At 45.9% G+C, this 20,839-nt stretch overlaps 1 protein-coding gene and 1 pseudogene across 4 annotated transcripts in view; both read left to right on the plus strand.

Annotated features, from left to right (window-relative positions):
• PARP9 (poly(ADP-ribose) polymerase family member 9) overlaps window positions 1–20,839 on the plus strand; it is a 137,882-nt gene that overhangs the window by 105,813 nt on the left and 11,230 nt on the right. For all 4 annotated transcript variants that reach the window (XM_063932801.1, XM_063932803.1, XM_063932802.1 and 1 more), the window contains 2 exons: window positions 4,165–4,713; window positions 18,271–18,413. In XM_063932801.1, coding sequence (XP_063788871.1) covers window positions 4,165–4,713; window positions 18,271–18,413 — 692 coding nt within the window. The remainder of the gene's footprint in view (window positions 1–4,164; window positions 4,714–18,270; window positions 18,414–20,839) is intronic.
• LOC134946920 (U5 spliceosomal RNA) lies at window positions 6,696–6,797 on the plus strand (annotated as a pseudogene).

Below are 20,839 nucleotides of genomic sequence, written 5' to 3' on the forward strand. Positions count from 1 at the left end.
AGGAAAAAGACTGCACCATGCAGCCGCTTCCCAGGAGCAGAAGCCCTCCCCTGCTTCTGCCAAGTCTTCAGCATGACGCTGGGGCTTTACAAGCAGACTCAGACATGGTGGGGGCCCGTCTCAAGAATTTCAACGCGCAGTGGGCTCACTCGCAAGTGGATCCCTGGATTCTACAGGTAGTATCGCAGGGGTACAAACTGGAATTCGAGGCGTTTCCCCCTCATCGGTTCCTGAAGTCTGCTTTACCAAAGTCTCCCTCCGACAGGGAGGCAGTTTTGGAAGCCATTCACAAGCTGTATTCCCAGCAGGTGATAATCAAGGTACCCCTCTTACAACAGGGAAAGGGGTATTCCACGCTGTTCGTGGTACCGAAGCCGGACGGCTCGGTGAGACCAATTTTAAATCTGAAATCCTTGAACACTTACATAAAAAGGTTCAAATTCAAGATGGAGTAACTCAGAGCAGTGATAGCGAACCTGGAAGAAGGGGACTATATGGTGTCTCTGGACATCAAAGATGCTTACCTCCACGTCCCAATATACCCTTCTCACCAAGGGTACCTCAGGTTTGTAGTACAAACTGTCATTATCAGTTTCAGACGCTGCCGTTTGGATTGTCCACGGCACCTCGGGTCTTTACCAAGGTAATGGCCGAAATGATGATTCTTCTACGAAGAAAAGGCATCTTAATTATCCCTTACTTGGAAGGACCAGGGAACAGTTAGAAGTCGGAGTGGCACTATTTCAGGTAGTGTTACGTCAGCACGGGTGGATTCTAAATATTCCAAAATCGCAGCTGATTCCAACGACACGTCTACTGTTCCTAGGAATGATTCTGGACACAGTCCAGAAGAAGGTGTTTCTCCCAGAGGAGAAGGCCAGGGAGTTATCCGAGCTAGTCAGGAACCTCCTAAAACCAGGCCAGGTCTCAGTGCATCAGTGCACGAGGGTCCTGGGAAAAATGGTGGCTTCTTACGAAGCGATTCCATTCTGAAGATTCCATGCAAGAACATTTCAGTGGGATCTACTGGACAAATGGTCCGGTTCGCATCTTCAGATGCATCAGCGGATAACCCTGTCGCCAAGGACAAGGGTGTCTCTCCTGTGGTGGCTGCAGAGTGCTCATCTACTAGAGGGCCGCAGATTTGGCATTCAGGATTGGATCCTGGTAACCACGGATGCCAGCCTGAGAGGCTGGGGAGCAGTCACACAGGGAAGGAATTTTCCAGGGCTTGTGGTCAAGCATGGAAACATCTCTTCATATAAACATTCCTGAACTAAGGGCCATTTACAATGCCCTAAGTCAAGCAAAACCTCTGCTTCAGGGTCAGGCGGGGTTGATCCAATCGGACAACATCACGTCAGTCGCCCACGTAAACAGACAGGGCGGCACGAGAAGCAGGAGGGCAATGGCAGAAGCTGCAAGGATTCTTCGCTGGGCGGAAAATCATGTGATAGCACTGTCAGCAGTGTTCATTCCGGGAGTGGACAACTGGGAAGCAGACTTCCTCAGCAGACACGACCTTCACCCGGGAGAGTGGAGACTTCACCCAGAAGTCTTCCACCTGATTGTAAACCGTTGGGAAAAACCAAAGGTGGACATGATGGCGTCACGTCTAAACAAAAAACTGGACAGATATTGCGCCAGGTCAAGGGACCCTCAGGCAATAGCAGTGGACGCTCTGGTCACGCCGTGGGTGTACCAGTCAGTGTATGTGTTCCCTCCTCTGCCTCTCATACCAAAAGTACTGAGAATCATAAGAAGGAGAGGAGTAAGAACTATACTCGTGGTTCCGGATTGGCCAAGAAGGACTTGGTACCCGGAACTTCAAGAGATGCTCACGGACGAACCGTGGCCTCTACCTCTAAGAAAAGACCTGCTCCAGCAGGGTCCTTGTCTGTTCCAAGACTTACCACGGCTGCGTTTGACGGCATGGCGGTTGAACGCCAGATCCTAAAGGAAAAAGGCATTCCAGATGAAGTCATCCCTACCCTGGTCAAAGCCAGGAAGGACGTAACCGCAAAACATTATCACCGCATTTGGCGTAAATATGTTGCGTGGTGTGAGGCCAAGAAGGCCCCTACAGAGGAATTTCAACTGGGTCGTTTCCTTCATTTCCTGCAAACAGGACTGTCTATGGGCCTAAAATTAGGGTCCATTAAGGTTCAAATTTCGGCCCTGTCGATTTTCTTCCAGAAAGAACTGGCTTCAGTACCTGAAGTTCAGACATTTGTAAAAGGGGTGCTGCACATACAGCCTCCTTTTGTGCCTCCAGTGGCACCTTGGGATCTCAATGTTGTGTTGAGTTTTCTAAAGTCACATTGGTTTGAACCACTTTCCACTGTGGACTTAAAATATCTCACATGGAAGGTGTCGATGCTGTTAGCCTTGGCTTCAGCCAGGCGTGTGTCAGAATTGGCGGCTTTATCATATAAAAGCCCTTACTTAATTTTTCATTCTGACAGGGCGGAATTGAGGACTCGTCCTCAATTTCTACCTAAGGTGGTTTCTGCATTTCACATGAACCAACCTATTGTGGTACCTGCGGCTACTAAGGACTTGGAGGACTCCAAGTTGCTTGACGTGGTCAGGGCCCTGAAAATATGTTTCCAGGACGGCTGGAGTCAGAAAATCTGACTCGCTGTTTATCCTGTATGCACCCAACAAGTTGGGTGCTCCTGCTTCAAAGCAGACGATTGCTCGTTGGATTTGTAGTACAATTCAGCTTGCACATTCTGTTGCAGGATTGCCACAGCCAAAATCAGTAAAAGCCCATTCCACAAGGAAAGTGGGCTCATCTTGGGCGGCTGCCCGAGGGGTCTCGGCTTTACAACTTTGCCGAGCAGCTACTTGGTCAGGGGCAAACACGTTTGCTAAATTTTACAAATTTGATACCCTGGCTGAGGAGGACCTGGAGTTCTCTCATTCGGTGCTGCAGAGTCATCCGCACTCTCCCGCCCGTTTGGGAGCTTTGGTATAATCCCCATGGTCCTTACGGAGTCCCAGCATCCACTAGGACGTCAGAGAAAATACGATTTTACTTACCGATAAATCTATTTCTCGTAGTCCGTAGTGGATGCTGGGCGTCCATCCCTAGTGCGGATTGTCTGCAATACTTGTATATAGTTATTGTTACAAAAATTCGGGTTATTATTGTTGTGAGCCATCTTTTAAGAGGCTCCTTTGTATTTATCATACTGTTAACTGGGTTCAGATCACGAGTTGTACGGTGTGATTGGTGTGGCTGGTATGAGTCTTACCCGGGATTCAATATCCTTCCTTATTATGTACGCTCGTCCGGGCACAGTATCCTGAGGCTTGGAGGGGGGTCATGGGGGGAGGAGCCAGTGCACACCACCTGATCCTTAAGCTTTTATTGTTGTGCCCTGTCTCCTGCGGAGCCGCTATTCCCCATGGTCCTTACGGAGTCCCAGCATCCACTACGGACTACGAGAAATAGATTTATCGGTAAGTAAAATCTTATTTTTTCCAAACACTCCCAGAAAACGGTCAGTTGCCACCCACAAACGCCCTCTTCCTGTCAACCTCCTTGCGATCGGCTGTGCGAATGGATTCTTTGTTAAATCCATCGCAAGCAACGATCCGCTTTGTACCCGTACGACGCGCCTGTGCATTGCGGTGCATGCGCAATTTTGACCTGATCACAGCGCTACAAAAATAGCTAGCGTGCGATCAGGTCGGAATGACCCCCTAGCTCAGGTAAGGAAGAGCTGAAAATGGAGACAGCAAGTTTATTGCTCTCTGAGCGATCCATGGTCCGCTGACGCGTTTCACAGTCAGGATTTCTCTTAAATTGGCCAAGAAAAGTCAGATTAAGATGTAAGACCTTTTTATTGTCTGTAAATATTCCAAAGTGGTCCACAATGTCTGTGCTTTCTTATTTTGACCGTTGGTTCTCTACATTTTTATACTATGGTCTATTAGCCCACTGTATGGTTCTGTGACCTAGGGGTATATTTATCAAAGCTTGGAAAAAGATAAAGTACCAACCAATCAGCTCCTATCATTTTTCAGCCTGTAACATGGCAGTTAGGAGCTGATTGGCTGGTACTTTATCTCTCCCCTCTTCATAAAGAATTGATTCCCGTTGTCAGTATTAATGGATTATCTGTCAGTGTGTTGGTCTTTATTTCCATTTTCCAGGGTTGGAGAATTGGGAGAAGAAGAAACATTTTGCAGATGATGAAACGTGTTTGCTCATTGGTGGACCGCACATGGAGGATATTGAAGCAGCTGCAGCCTTTCTGGACAATGTGGTCCACTCTCAGCCCGTGGTCATAAGAAATAACCACATAATCCTCTTTGGCATTAAGGAACATGACGTTTTTGCATCTCCTGATTTCCCAAATGTCTCCATACACGAAGAACTGGAAAATGGGGCAGCTACTCTGAAGATTGAGGGTCCTCCAGAGAAAAGGGTGAAGGCGGCCGTACTGGTGGAGCGTCTTCTCTTAGATGCTCAGGAGAAACACGCTGAAACGCTGGAGGAGGAGCTGGTGGAGGCCGCCGTGATTTGGTCCTATGAAAATAAAACTGGGAGTTACAGATACTCTGCAAAAGCAAACAGAGAAATAGAGAGAGCCTACGTAACGCAAAGCAGCTCACCGCTGGAAGTCGAGCCCGGTCATGTTATAGACATCAAGAATCGCACTGCAGACAGTAAGGACGGAACATGGCAGCTCTTAAGACGGTGTAAGTAATCTGAGCTGTAATATGCAATATGGAACGCTGTGTCATCGGTGCAGATGGATCTATTGCCACAATAGTATTACAGATTACTCCACGGCCGGGATGTAGTGGGAGCGGAGTTTGTAAACGGTTCGATTATGCCGCTAAAGTCTGACATATTGCAAACCCGGCCAATGTAATAGCGTCCAAGATCATGAATAGTCCGATGTTTTCTGGACTAAACAATGCCGACCGGTAAAACGTTAAATCCAGATGTTTTCAGCATGCTAAACCTACAACTCCGCCAATGTTATGGGGTCCGAGTTTGAAAATCTCACACAAAACAGATCTACAAAGTAGCAGTTTTTCTTCTTCATCCACTAGGGGTCACTGGAGTACTCTTGGGATATGGACGGCGTAGCAGAACAAAGGCACTGAATATTTAAATTTAGAACTCTCCACCCCTCCATATCCCAGAGTACCTCAGTGTACGGACCCAGTGTTTTTTCTGTGCTCAAAGCACTAACATCGGCTTGTGGGATTCCCACACTTGTTGGAAGATTTTTATTAATTTTTCATTTTTATTTTTAATTTTTTTTTAATAGCACATCCCTTCCCAGTTTCAAGAAAAACATGGGTCCGGGATAGTGCCGCTGCACGGGCAGCGCATGGCGTGTCGGTCCTCACAAAGAGCACCCTCACAGCCACACGCAGTTCACTACCTGCTGTAGCACGGAGCTTGCAGATAGAAGCCCCGTCACAGCCATGAACTGCTGCCTGAGCTGGACGGAGCTTACAGGAAGAAGCCCCGTCGCAGCCATGATCTACTCCAGATGACTTAGAGGACTGGACGGAGCTTACACAAAGAAGCTCCGTCGCAGCCAGGACTACAGAGCTGGACGGAGCTTACACAGAAGAAGCCCGTCACAGCCATGATTTACAAGACAGCTGGACGAACTTACACATAAGAAGGCCGTCGCAGCCATGATCAGGAGACAAGCAAGGTAGGCTGGGGAACGGGGCGGTCAGCGCAGGCTGCCACCCCGCTATGTTGGGGTTAATACCTGCTTCCGCTCTTCCGCCCGCAAGCCCCAGCCGCTATGTCTGCAGGCCGCCCGTCCCAGCGCTCCGTCCGGCCGCCCAGCTCCGTCCGGCCGCCAGCGCCATACGGCCGCAGACGCTCCCTCAGTCTCAGTACAGAGACGGGGACCGCCGCTCCGTCCGGCCGCCCAGCAGCCATCCACCCACATGTGCCAGCGCTATGAGGCTGCAGGCTTCCCGCAGGACACAGCGTTACAAGGCACGGTGGAATTCTGGCGGATTAAATATATAAACAGCAGCACAGTGTATAGGCAGCTATATATATATGACAGGTATTTATAATGTATTGTTACCTGTCCTGGGAGTAATAGGCTATTGAGCCTATATTACTGTCTGTGAGTTTCACAGTATAATAGGCTATTGAGCCTATATTACTGTCTGTGAGTTTCACAGTATAATAGGCTATTGAGCCTATATTAATGGCTGTTATTATCACTGTATAATAGGTTATTCAGCATATATATTAATGTTGGTGGTTATCACTGTATAATAGGCTATTGAGCCTATATTAAGTCTGTGATTATCACTGTATAATAGGCTATTCAGCTTATGTAAATGCTGTATAAATATATTAATGTCTGTAATTATCATAGGCTATTGAGCCTATATATATATATATATATATATATATATATATATATTTATTAATAGAGCATGTGTTGTACCCAGCCTGTGATTATACTGTATAATAGGCTAGATTAACACGGAAACATTTGTCACTTGTTCTGTGATTATCACGGTCAGCATGGCAAAGGGGCCATTTTAACCATGCTTCCTGTTGTTTTCCAGTGTGTAATTCTGGAACATTCCTGCCCTACATCTCTAAGCCACCAGAGGCGCAGGGGTGTTAGTGGGAATTTGGTTCGGGTTTCACATGCCCATGTGAACTGCTTTTCACATAAAGAATACTCTAGTTTCTCTTCACATCAAATAAATCTTTCGCTTTTACTATAGATTTCCGTAGAGAGAAACAACCATGAGTTTCATATAAATATGCTGTTCAGCAATAAAATATATATATGACACATAACAATAAGTCGTGCAAGTGTCTGTCCGTTGCCTATTGTGGGGTCTGTCTGCATAGCGAGTAAGGCTCTAGCGCAGACTACAAATAATTTTTAAAAATCCTATGTTAAGCATTGGCAATTCAAATTACAAGAGCGGTAACATCGGAGTCTCGGAAGTTACTCCGCCAGCTCTAACAAAAGACAGTTGTTGACTGGTCTTATAATTTAATGCACGATTCTATGTCAAATCTCACACCGGGGGGCGTGGCCTGGCTCGTGAACAGTGGAGTCCAGCTTTTCCTCAGCTCCCGCTATAACTCCACTTCCACACACTTTATCCCCTCTGTGGGGACCCAGCTCCCTTGCCCAGCTGCTGGGATCCCCCCTACCGCTCCCCGCAGCACTCACGGAGCCCGGGGACCATTACCCTGCAAGTCGCCGATTGAGGCCTTCATCACCCCTGGAAGCCGGGGCCTCGAGTTCCGGGCTGCCCCCAGAGGCTGTCCACGGCCAGTGCGGGAATCCATAAAGGCAGCTGCTTTCCCCGGCGACCACCCTGCGCATCCCACTGAGACCTCTCTTACCGCTGTCCGCGTCCTCCACGGAGCCCAGGATCCACCTCAATACGAGCCGCCGACTGCGGCCTTACCCGCCCGCCGAAGCCGCGGCCTCGGGTTCCGGACCGCTCCCGGCGGCGGGCCGCGGCCGGCGCGGAGCTCCACGGAAGTGACCGTTTACCCCCCGCAAGTTGCGGACACAGATCCCCCTGGCTGCCTGCACACTCTGCTGCTGTCTGCAGCCCACCTGCAGAGAGATCCTGCCGGGCATTGCTGGATGTGGTGAGTCCGGATCTCACTATATGGGGCTGGAATCCCCAGTGTATTGTTATAACACTGAGACTGACTTGTAGGGCAGAGGTCCACACAGGGCCCCATCTTATAAACTCTCTCACCCTGTATTCTTTTATTGCTGGCCTTGGGGCCTTAAAGTGCCTGGTCCTCGAGCTGAAGGGGATTTAAGCTACAGTGCCACTTCCATACATAGCTTCCCTGCCTCTCTGTATGTGCAAAATAGGCAGGACCTGTTTGGAGATGTGATCTCTGCATTCCTACGCATTGCTGTGATGCTGGCTCCTCAATGATATATTAATGCCAGGCTGATGGGGGTCGTTGCTCGATAGACGCATTCTAATGTAGCTCTGCACCACCACCATTCTACAGTTCAGACCAAACTACGCTTTTATTGCTATATTCCTACATTATGGTCAGAACCAAACCCAGGAAATCATCCCGAACCAATCCCACACCTCGACCAAAGAACCCTTCATCACAATCGACCATTAGGCCTTATCTCCAGCCGACAACGACCGAGACGGATCAAGAATCAATGGCGGCCAGTCCTACTTCTTCGCCCTCTTCCTCGCCTGTATCGTTGTCCAAAGGCGGCCCTGCACCCCCTCCATCCTGGGAGAGAAACGAACTCAAGGAAATATTTTCATTCCTTAAAACACTCCCCACTAAACAGGATCTTCAGGATACGATTAGACAGGAAATGGCGACTGTTAAGAAGGATATCTCACAATTATCGGACAGGCTGACAGCTGTTGAGGAGACCCAAGATACTTCCGATACACTTTTTCGATCCCTGCAGGATATCCTTACAGCCCAAACCATGGAAATACGCTCCCTACAAAATAGGGTGACTGATATGGATAACAGGGGACGTCGGAACAATATCCGTATAAGGGGCCTCCCGGAAGATGTCCCACAATCAGGTCTCATTGACGCTCTCACGAAGATCTTTAATGAACTGCTGGGAAATGAACCTGACACCGAGATTGTCTTTGATAGGGCTCACCGTGCTCTTAAGCCTCGTGGACTTTCTTCAGACCGACCCCGCGACGTGATTTGCCGCTTGCATTATTTCACGCAAAAGGAAGACATTATGCGCAAAGTGCGCCAGCTAGATGAAGTGGATTTTAATGGAACGCCGATCTTCCTTTATCAAGACTTGTCCTGGCACACACTTCAATTACGCAAGACATTGAAACCTTTGACAGACGAACTACGCAAGCGGCAATTAAAATATCGCTGGGGGTTCCCCTTTAACCTACAAGTTTCCTATTCTGGGAAAGTATTCTTCCTGCAAAATTCTTCCGATTTACCGTCCTTTTGTGCTGCACTGGGACTGCCGGAACTGGCCATCCCAGCCTGGGAGGCGGAAATCCCGCAACTACAACTGCCGCAACATAAACAAAGAAGCCCCCCCTGGCAGACAGTCCGCTATGCCAAAAAGGCTCCGACCGCTGTCGCAGTGTCCTCTGCCACGGATGATACCTGACTGGACGCTCTCTACCTCTTGGATTTTTCAGTTGGTGTATTGCTCCGCCTCTTAGTGGGGCTGAGATCCTCCTACGTGGCCCTCCTGGTACTTTAATTGATTTTGCAACGTTATCTTCTACATGTGTGGTGGTTATGGTCTTTAGATGTTACTCCTAGTATTCCGGTGCTAGATAGCTATATGTTCTTTTTTGTGAATGCTTCTAAGCTGTTCGTACTTGCATTTCGATGTTTGCGTCTCCTGACGACGACTCCCTTGTCCCCCTACCCGCTTAGTATAACACTATCCCCTGGAGCTGTGATCCTATCGTTGGGACGCGGTCTCCACGGCGGGTGCTTTATAATGGTTTATTTTTCTATTCCTCTTTTCTTTTGTTCTAACTCCTCTCTCCTCTTTCTATATCTCTGTCTCTCTTCTGTGGTAGTTTCCCTGGGAACCGTGCTGCTGATCCCCTTATTTGGACACCATGAGTGCTCCTAACCGAATTAAAATCTCCTCGTTTAATGTTAAAGGGCTTAATGTACCTGAAAAAAGATCCAAACTACTTAGATCATTATGGTTGGATAAGGTAGATGTAGCCCTAATTCAGGAAACACACTTTAAGACAGGCCTGAGGCCCCCCTCCTTATCGGACCGCCACTTCCCTCTCTCATTCTTTAGTAACAATCCGGAAGGTAAAACAAAAGGGGTAGCAATCTTATTTTCCAAAAAACTCCGTGTGACAGACGTGGTGGCCCACAGATTGGTTCCAGGTAGACTACTATTGCTAAACTGTCAAATTTTTCAACAAACTTTCACGTTTATTGTGTTGTATGCTCCCAACCAAGCCCAACCCCAGTTCTTTACATCACTCCTCTCTCAGTTTGATTCTCTCTTGCAGGGCATAGTGGTATTGGGAGGTGATTGTAATTGGTCTCTAAATCCCACAGTAGATACTTCTAACGCAGCCCCTAGATTTTCGAAGCGCAAGCATTGCCAAGTTCGGAAAGTCTTCCACGAGCTTCAGCTGGCCGACTCCTGGAGAGTCCTGCACCCTACTGCCCGAGACTACTCCTTTTTTTCTCATCCCCACCAAGTCTACTCACGTTTAGACTACCTATTTTTAAGCCATAGACATCTTCCCCTCCTCTTAGATGCTGATATAGGTTCAATCACGTGGTCAGACCACGCTCCTATTTCTATGTCTCTTTCGCTCCAAACTCCCACTTTAGGTCAATGGTCTTGGCGTTTGAATGAATCTCTTTTGCAAGATGTTTATTGTAAGGGGGAACTCGAGAAGGCCTTGTCTGATTACATTGACCTGAACGATACGCCCGATGTGTCCAAAATTGTAGTGTGGGAAGCACACAAATGTGTTATCCGGGGTAAACTGATTCAATTGGGAACACATGTGAAAAAACAGAAAAAGGCCCTCATCGATACCCTCTTGCAACAGATACATACCCTAGAATCTGATCATAAAACTTCTCTGTCTGGAGAAACTTATGCAAAATTAACTGATGTTAGAGCCCGACTGAATAAAGTACTATCTGATACCACGCTACACTCCATGCGTAAATGTCAAAATCGATTTTACCAATGGGGTAATAAGCCTGGCAGACTGTTGGCACGTGCTTTACGTGCACAGCATTCTGCCTCATTTATCAGTGCAATGAAAGATGCTAATGACCTTCTTCACTCCAAGACCCCAGAAATTGCCTCTTGTTTTAAGCAGTATTACTCCACCCTTTATAATTTAGCTACATCCTCGAATAACCCTAACCCTTTGTTAGTGTTACCTCAAATTCGGAATTATTTGTTAGCCACAGATTTTCCCACTATTTCAACGACAGATATAGAGCTGCTAGAGCGTCCATTCACCCTACAAGAATTAGACCATGTTATCTCGTTAACTCCGTCCGGTAAAAGCCCTGGACCGGATGGTTTTACTATAGCATATTATAAAACATTTAAGGATAGTTTGGCTCCTTTACTGCTTCGTGCCTATAACGCTATTTCTGCTACCTCACATTTTTCCCCTCAATCCCTAGAGGCACATATTACAGTGATTCCTAAACAAGGTAGGGATCCCGCGTTGTGCTCCAGCTACAGACCCATCTCACTGTTGAATGTTGATTTAAAACTCTACGCTAAACTCATGGCTGTCAGATTGAATAACCTTCTTCCCTCCCTAATACATGGGGATCAAGTGGGATTCATCCCCGGTAGGGAAGCTAAGGATAACACCACAAAGATTTTGAATTTGATACATTTGGCTTGCTTGAGGCAACTACCCACAGTATTGCTCTCGACGGATGCTGAAAAAGCATTTGATAGGATCAGCTGGGATTTCATGAGGTCTGTGCTGGAGCATATTGGCCTGGGACCTATCGCGCTCCATAGAATCATGGCTCTATACACCACTCCTACTGCCAGGGTCAGGATTAATGGTACTCTTTCGGACTCCTTTAGTGTCACCAACGGCACGAGACAGGGTTGCCCCCTTTCCCCTTTGATTTTTGTACTGTGTATTGAGGCGTTAGCAAGAACTATTAGGAAAAATATTAATATCTCTGGCCCCCAGGTGGATGGTGAGGAATTTAAACTGGCGCTTTTCGCTGACGACCTCCTGGCGGTCATATCCAACCCCTCAGTTTCGCTCCCTCATCTTATGCAAGAATTTGACACCTTCAGCAAACTCTCTAACTTTAAAATTAATTACTCTAAATCCTCCGCCCTTAATGTCTCCGCATCCCCCGCTGCGGTTAGGGGCCTTCAACAAGCATTCCCCTTCTCTTGGAACTCTAATTGCATCACCTACCTAGGAGTTAGATTAACAAATAATCTTTCACAACTGTTCACCCTAAACTTTGCGCCAATATTATCCTTAATTCGTAATGATTTTAGCAGATGGCATTCCAAACACCTGTCTTGGCTAGGGAGAATTAATGTTATTAAAATGAATACTCTCCCAAAGCTGCTGTACCTCTTCCAAACTTTACCGATTTCTATCCCGAATTCTTGGTTCCAGTCTATTCAACACTTGATTCAACAGTTTATCTGGTTCCGTAAAAGACCCAGAATTGGATATGCCACTCTTTCTAGATTTACTAGTTCCGGTGGTGTCCAACTACCTAACATCAAAACTTATTATCATGCGGTGTTACTGAATAGAGTGCTCGATTGGACCAAGAATGGGGATATCAAACAGTGGGTGAAACTTGAAGGGTCTTGTATGTTACGACACCCTGAGATTTTCCCATGGTTACCCCATATTGCAAAGCTTCCCCCCCCCCACCCGACGATCTCTCCAACAATAGCCGCTTGGAAAAATTTACGCCGTCTGCCCTCCATTTCCTCCCCTTCTTGCCCACTGACCTCTTTTTTAGCTAATAATGAGTTCCCTTCCGGCCTTAACCCCAAGCATTTTCTTCATTGGACTGAGATGGGGCTCTTCAGGGTCGGTCAGCTGATCGCAGCGTCTCAGGTGAAACAGTTCTCCGAGATTAGGCAAAATTGGGACATACCTCAGACGGATTTTTGGAAGTTTCTGCAAGTCAGACATTTTATATTAACTAACTCTGCACGATTGGCATTTTCCCGCGAACTAACTCCATTTGAAAAGCTTTGTGTATCCCCCCAACCCCTAGCCCACTCGGTTTCTACTCTTTATAAAATGCTACAAAACTCCCAAACTGACACCAAACCGTCTTTTACCCGCGCGTGGGAAAAAGATCTTGGTTTAACACTATCACAGGAGGAATGGGAATCTATCTTCCTCAAAGCGCACGCTAGCTCCATATGTATTCAGATTAGAGAGACCCAGTACAAAATTCTCACCCGATGGTATAGATACCCCTCCATTCTTCACACAATGTTCCCTGCTGCCTCAAATAAATGTTGGCGCTGCTCCTCAACAATAGGTACGATGATTCACATATGGTGGGATTGCCCACGCCTGAGACCCTTTTGGAACGAGGTAATAAAGATCTCAACCGAGATCTTAGGTGTTCAGCTGCCAGAAGACTCTGCGTTCTGGCTATTGGGTCATTCTTCGATTCCTGTCTCCAGTTACAAGAAATCTCTGCTGAAACATCTCTGTAACGCAGCTCGTGCAGTTATACCTGTATTGTGGAAATCCTCATCCCCACCTACTAGGAGGGATTGGTTCCGCAGAATAGATACCTATATGGCCATGGAAGATTTACTCCTTACCTCCACTTTCCGACTATCAGTTTTTAGGACCACCTGGGCTCCCTGGCTTGATTTTAAAACGTCAGATACGTATAAACTTTACATCTCGTAATACTGTGGCTAGGGAGGTTTCCTGACATTGTTTACGCCTTGCTATTGGTACCCTTCCCAGGGTGTCTTCCCCGCTTTCCCTTTTTCTCTTTCCCTTTCGCTCCTTTCCTGCCTCTTCTTTCCTTTTTCCTCTTTCTCTTCTTTTTTATTTTCTATATAAAGTTGAAAGTTTAAAGTTTATTGTGTAATTTTGGATGTGCTCAGGTATTGAATGACAAGTGTTTAGAACTTTCTGGATACTCAACTGGCTGAGCTCAATTCAACTTCTCTACATTTAGTACAGTGTCGTTCCGGTCTAGTTTACTGAGACTATTGTATTTGAGCACGATGTTTTCAATGTACTTTGTCTTCTTTCAATAAAAATCAGATTATACAAATCTCACACCGATAACTACCAGTGAGAAGGGTACATTAGACCAGCACTCAGATAGGGCGGGGTTTTTGACAACCATACATTGCTAAATCCCAGTGAGTCAATGTCTCCATTTTTACAGAGACTGAGTAGACTCTAACCACTATTTAATCGTTTCCAAAATGACGCGATCCGCCATTGGTAAATGCGTCTGTGTAAAACATTATAAAAACCCAGAATACATTTGGGTCACTAGACTCTATGTATGGAAACAATGAAAAAGAAGCTGCAGAGTATATCTGTAAAGCTTCTGCTAACGCCGGTTACTTTCATCGTCGCTAGTTTAAGCGCGACAAGGCCAGAGCTTGTTGGTCCTAAATTTGATATTCAGCCATTACCGCAGCCAGTATCAAAACGGAAATACTGGTGCCGGCGTTTAATCTCTTTAGACTTCAGTTTTTTCAAAGACAAAACAGTCACGCCTTGTAACGACACGACGCTACAGTCAGCAAGCCAGTGGCTTGATGACCTCTTAGGCATCTCCATGTTCCAATTCTGGAAGCGCGTCTTTACACGTTACATTTGCGGGGTTTCCAGACATCAACTCATGGATGTCTCAGATATTTACAGATTAAAGGACAAGACTGCCTCTGTCGAACGGTTTGGCAGGTTGCCATTTAGTCTCTGCTGGTTTTCAGCTGTTTTTATATCCAGGCAGTAGTACACCAACAGAGTCAGGGTTATTTATTCCCCTCTGTTTGGGGTAACAAAACCAGACAGCTCCGTCGCAGTCTCAATCAGCATAATGCAGTTTGAAAATGGATTTTCTGCGGTTACTATTTGCATATTGGAGCCACAAAATTGCATAATTGCACTTGATCTTCACAATGCGTATTTACCCATTCCGGTTTGGTCATCACAGGTTCTAGCGTTTGCAAAACGCCACAACCATTAACCATTTCACTACCATTTGGCATCGTGTCAACGCCTAGGGTATTTACCAAAGTGATGTTGGTGATGATAGCTCATCTCAGAGTCCTGCCAGTGACAATCGTCCATACTTAGACGATCTGCTCATAAGAACTCTGTCTCAACAGAGTTCCTCTAACTTGCGCTACTAATGTATACTGCGGTGGCAGGTCAAGTTTAAAAACAATCGCATCTAATTCCGTCTAAACGACGTCAATTCCTAGGTAAGATTATAAATACGGTAAATCAAAGACATTTACCTACTACACCAGCAAGAACAAATGTACATCTAGTAATTGGTGTAAAAGCCATGCACACTAGCGGTACATTGGTGTATTCGCCTGTTAACAATAATTATGTGTTTTCAAAGCGCTTTAGTTCGCCGGCCTTCACTCGCGTTTCCCACAGAGGGGCGAGGGTGTATATACTCTGGACAAGAGTCTCAGAGGTTCAGGAGTTGTAGTTAAAAAAGATCAGCGACAGAGTTCTAAAACGGATCACGACAGATTGCTGTCGATAAATGTCCTGGAACTCCGTGCAATTTTCAATGCACTACATGCTTCGCTTTCAGTCTGACCAAGTGCAGTCAGACAACGCAACGGGAGTTGCATACACAACAACCACAGAGAACCAAAAGCCGCATGGCAATGCAGCAGGTAACTCGAATCCTCTATTGCCCACAACACCATTATGTGAGGATGTCAACGGGGTTCATTCCGCGAGTGGACATCTGTTAGACAGATGATCTCGCCCGTCAGGATTTATATCCTGAAAACTGGACAGTAAATCCAGAGGTGTTTCATATGTGAGTACACAAAAGGAGTTACCCTCAGGTATACATGATGGCATCTCGCCACAATTACAAACGCTCAGTATGTGTACAGAACGACAGATCACAAGGGCAGTGGCGGTGGAGTCTCTCACATTCGTGTGGTCATACAGCATCGTGTATCTGGCTCCACCATTTTCCGCTGCTCTCTCCGTTGCGAAAACGGATCATAAGACAGTTCGTCACAGTCATACTAGTGATATCTCATGGGTTTCGGAGAGCTTGCTTCTCGAATCTCCAAGGAATACTGGCACACGATCTTGGCCCGCTCATAATACGTCCAACCTGTTACAACAGGGAACGTTCTTTTACCCCTAGTTACCTATGTACCTATTACCTATATACCGCGGCTGCGGTTGACGGGGTGGGGGGTTCAGACCGCCCTCTTAAGAAAAGAAATAGGGCATTACAGTATCGGTTATACTAATCATGTTACGAGCTAGTAAGCCGCTTAAGGCAGCTCATTATTACAAATTCATTATTACAAATTTGGTGTGCCTATATAGGTGGTAAAGCTCGGAAGGTTCCGACATCATCTTTCAAGTTACCCGTAGGGTGGGATGGAAAACTGCGTTTATCTGCACTGAGGGTGCAGGTATCTGTGTGGTCAACTTATTTTCAAAGACGTTTGACTCTATTGCGTCGGTACACACCTTTTATACAAGGTGTCATCAAAGTGCAGCCTCCATTTATCCCACCTACAGCGCCAGGCGACTTGAGGTTGGGTTCACATTTCTTACAGTTTTCATATTTTGAACCCTTACAACAAATGGGGATTAAGTTTCTCACTTGGGAAAACATTTTTTCTTCTAGCCTTAGCTTCGGCAAGGGTTTTGTTTTCATATTTGGGTGCCTTGTATTCCAAGCCACCGTATTTAAGTTTTCTCATGACAAAGCAATCAGTATACCAATAGTGGTTCCTGTGTTGACAGCACATTCTAGAATTCTGAATGTGGTACACGCATTACGCGTCTATATGTCCCGACCGTCTACAGTACGTAATACGGATACGTTGTTTGTTCTCTATGATGCTGCCAACTGGGGTTAGCCAGTTTTCTCAGCAGACATTATCCAGTTGGATAACAATGACTACAAGTCAGGCTTACTTTAAGGCTAAGTTACAGTCGCCTACGTCAGTAACAGCTCATCCCACAGGTTCTGTGGGAATGTCAGCCCCAGTGGGTCGTGGAGCGTCTACGACGCGGCTACATAGCCTTCAGTGCACCACGTTTGTGCACGTTTACACGTTATGAATGGTTGCGGCATCAGCATCTAGCTTTGGCTGTCTACTGTTACAAGTGTCAAACAGCTCTCCCGCCCACGAGGGAAGCTTTGGTACGTCCCAAGAGTACTCCAGTGACCCCTAGTGGATGAAGAAGAAAATAGGATTTTGGTACTTACCAGGTAAATCCTTTTCTTTGAATCCATAGGGGGCACTGGACGCCCACCCAGAGCAGTTTACCTGGGTTGTTTTAAGCTCAGAAGAGCTTAGGGTAACACGTTTTACCTTGTTTGTATTAAGCTCAAAGGAGCTTATGGTAACACATTTTCACCTTTTTGGTTCAAACTATCAAGGTCTATCGGTTATGCTGTCAACTGTTTAGTTGACATTAACTTTATGGGTCAACTTTGTTGTTGTCCGGTATGTTATAGGAATTCTCCATTGTCAACCTCTCTATAGCAGTTCGCTCAGTAAAAACACTGGGTTCGTACACTGAGGTACTCTGGGATATGGAGGGGTGGAGAGTTCTAAATTTAAATATTCAGTGCCTTTGTTCTGCTACGCCGTCCATATCCCAAGAGTACTCCAGTGCCCCCTATGGATTCAAAGAAAAGGATTTACCTGGTAAGTACCAAAATCCTATTTTTTGGGCCGAGTTGTATTTGACAATATTAAAATCAATTACAAGCACACAATTATAGCACATTTATAGCAAAAATAAAAACTTTTTTTATAATTATTTCTGACCTTAAAAAATTAAAAATAAATAGTCCATGTGCTGTACATGTTATTTTTGCACAAAAATGCGTCTTAGATGCAAATTGCAAATAGGACGCACAAGCAGCATTTGCTGATTAAAATGATATGCGGCATGCCTACATTCTTTGTGTGATAGCGCTGTATCTGCATATGAAATGTTATGCTGGTGTTTTCCTGCCAAACACTGTAACATAATTTGGTATGCAGATACAGCTGCAATCACACACGCAATATAGCCATGCCGCATATCATTCTAATCAGCAGGAGCTGCTGGTGCGTCCTGGAGGACCGGGTTTATATAGAGTGTGTGTTGCTTCCATCATGGGACTTTTGGGTGCCAGTGGGTGACTTTCTAACACCGTGCTGTTATACTAATAGACACATTCCGGTTGGTCTGAAATAGTCAGAAGCTTTCTGTTCTAAAAACCCATGAGAAGTCAGATCTGATTTGCATTAGGAGCTCAAAAAACGTACGCCATTATATAAGCCGAGTTCCGGGAAAAAGACGCATATTTTAACGTCCGAGTTTGTCCGACTTTTTCCAGGACGCAAAACTCGGCTCCCATTACATCCCGGCCCATAAATCTCATGTTTATTATATAATGGTTCTGCAGATTATAATCATACGATAACCGCCTGCCCAAGAATCCTTATATACACAGCACAGGAGAGTTCTAATCTATGTACAAACCTTAGACATGATATTTGCTTTATACAGGTATCCGTGAAGATTCCAAAAGTGGGCCCAAGGCACCTCGGTCTGGAGCGTGGCTGTCGGTGACCGAGGTGGTGAAAGAAAGCAGCCAGGAGTTTAACGACCGGAGCAATGAGTTCAGGAAAGCCAGTCTTACGTTAGTCAAGGTAAGGCCTGACATGATGTCATGTTCTTGATAAAGACGGGCACAAACCGGTGTAATGAGGTAAAGTATCATCCGTACCAGAGAGAAGCTTTACAGACAGCTCATCAGGATCTGTTTCCTAACGATCAGGAATTCTCTACTTCTGAAGATTAATCTCTTTTTCTTTTTTTTTCTCCTCCGGTTTAAACTTTTTCCTTTCAAAAACTGCCTAACAAAGGAGGAAAAACTGCTATAGTGTAGAATAGTATGTTCTCACTGGTTGGAATAATCATATAATCTAGGATTAATTCCTTTTCGAAAATAAAAGTAAGATCATCTACATAATTTTCAGCTATATTACTTATCCCTCAGGAGTAAATCGCAGTATTTCCCACTAGGGCAGTTAGGTTACAGTCGGTGGCGGCTGCAGCGCACACCACATATTGCATGGGGGGGGGTTAGCACATATAAACATGCAAGTAATGTTTTGTGTAATATATGTGCTGGCTGTTTGTCCCCGGGATCAGCTACGCCAATGTGCGTTTCAAATCCGCAGCAGGATTAGGCTTCACTTCTTCTAAACCCACCCCTAGACTACCATTGGCTAATTTCACAGGAGTCTGGGGGCGGGCTTAGCTGCAGCCACCATTGGCTAAAATCCTTATAATAGGAAGACAAATGGCAGGAATAGTGTAGTACATCTTTATTGCCATTTACCTTTGAATTAAAATGTCTGTACATAATAAAGAATGTACCACTGCCTATCTGTAACTCTAGTGTAAGGTTAGTCTTTTGGAGGGAAGATTTCCTAAAGCTTCTAAAATTGAAAAGTAGTGGTGTTTCCCATAGAAACCAATCAGATTCTGTCTATCACTTTCTAGCATGCAATAGAGAAATGATAGCTAGAATCTGATTGGTAGCTAAAGGCAATACCTCCACTTGTCTGTTTTAAAAGCTTTAGTAAATCTACCCCTTAGTCCAGGAGTATATGACCTCAGGCATGGTGGAGATAACCAGGATAGATTCCAGAAGAGCTCCAGTGCATTTTATCTACTAAAGACTTCTGCAGGAGGCACAGGAGATGTGCAACAAACAGGCCTCCTACTTGTAGTAAAAGCCTGCACAATGCTATCAACCCAGTGGGCACAGTTTAGTCACAAGGAATGGTAATCTATTCACACAGTGATATTTATTTGAGGGAATCGGTATACAGTTACGTCCGTGTTCAGAATGATAGCAAATGACTGAGGAAATAAAGTCCCAGATACATAAATAATAAAGCCAGGGTGATTATAACGGCAGAAACAAATAAAGATGAATAGAAACCTTATGAGTGTCAGATTACAGGCGCTCACAGGAAACCAAGTCCAGAACCTTAGCAGAAAAGATTAATGACCCAGCAAAGAATGCTGAGACCAGTCAAACTATAGAGGCAGGTGTCAGGTGTAGTCCCTGCTGGTAATGACTTATTAATTACCTGAGACCTAGCCGCAGAACAGAGCAAGAAGGGTTGGCACCTCTGGTCAGATCTATAACTGCAGCTCACAGATCAGGAGCCTTGGCGACCTCTGGGGGCGGGGAAAACTTCAACATGCCCAGGAGATAGCCTTACATTCAAAGCCAGTGTTGTAAGTGCACCAATAGCAGCAGCACTTCCGCCCTTTTCCGATGCCGACTACCGCCCCAAAAGCCACACAAACAGAAGTACAGGTTCCGGATCCCGGGTGGCATGATGTCCTGTCCGCTGTATGCATTTCATTTCATTAGCAGCCATAGTACAGGAGTAATTAGAGTAATAAAGCATAGTTCAAACGCCATATTGGAGAACAAAATAGTAATCTACAATTAACATAGTTAAAAGCATTACACCACAGACCATTTATAATCCATAAATAATATACATGCATAAATATACATGCTGTGTGTTCAGCCCAGATGGGGTTGTAAAAGCCAGTCAGGCCGCGGTGGCATTCTAAAGGCCCGTATTAACGGGCAGATCTAGGGAGAGATGTGTGCTGAGCTAACCGCTCAGCACACATCTCTTCCCCCACTCAGCACACATCTCTGCCCCCGCTCAGCACAGCACGATGTGTGCTGAGAGTGCGGGGGGAGAAGGGGGGCGCTCATTTCACCCAGCGGGTGAAGTGAGTGACCTGCTAGATTGCAGATCGCTGTTAGGGGTACATACGGAGTGATTGCTGCTTAAAATCTAAGCAGTCTAGTCAGATTGCTTAGATTTTAAGCAGCGATCGCTCCGTGAGTACCCCCCTTAAGAGCAAAGTGCTCCAGAAAGCCAGTGTCTACACCTGCAGGAGGCATGGAAGACCACCAATCTCTGTGACTGATCTTCTGTTGCTGATAAGAAGCCAGGCCAGCGGGCCTTGAGTGTGACTAGGCCAGGAAGTGTCTGCCCTTGTCAGAAACAGCACTGAGACTATGGGCCTGTTT

The sequence above is a fragment of the Pseudophryne corroboree genome, chromosome 7 (assembly GCF_028390025.1).
Source record: "Pseudophryne corroboree isolate aPseCor3 chromosome 7, aPseCor3.hap2, whole genome shotgun sequence".
Lineage (NCBI taxonomy): Eukaryota > Metazoa > Chordata > Amphibia > Anura > Myobatrachidae > Pseudophryne > Pseudophryne corroboree.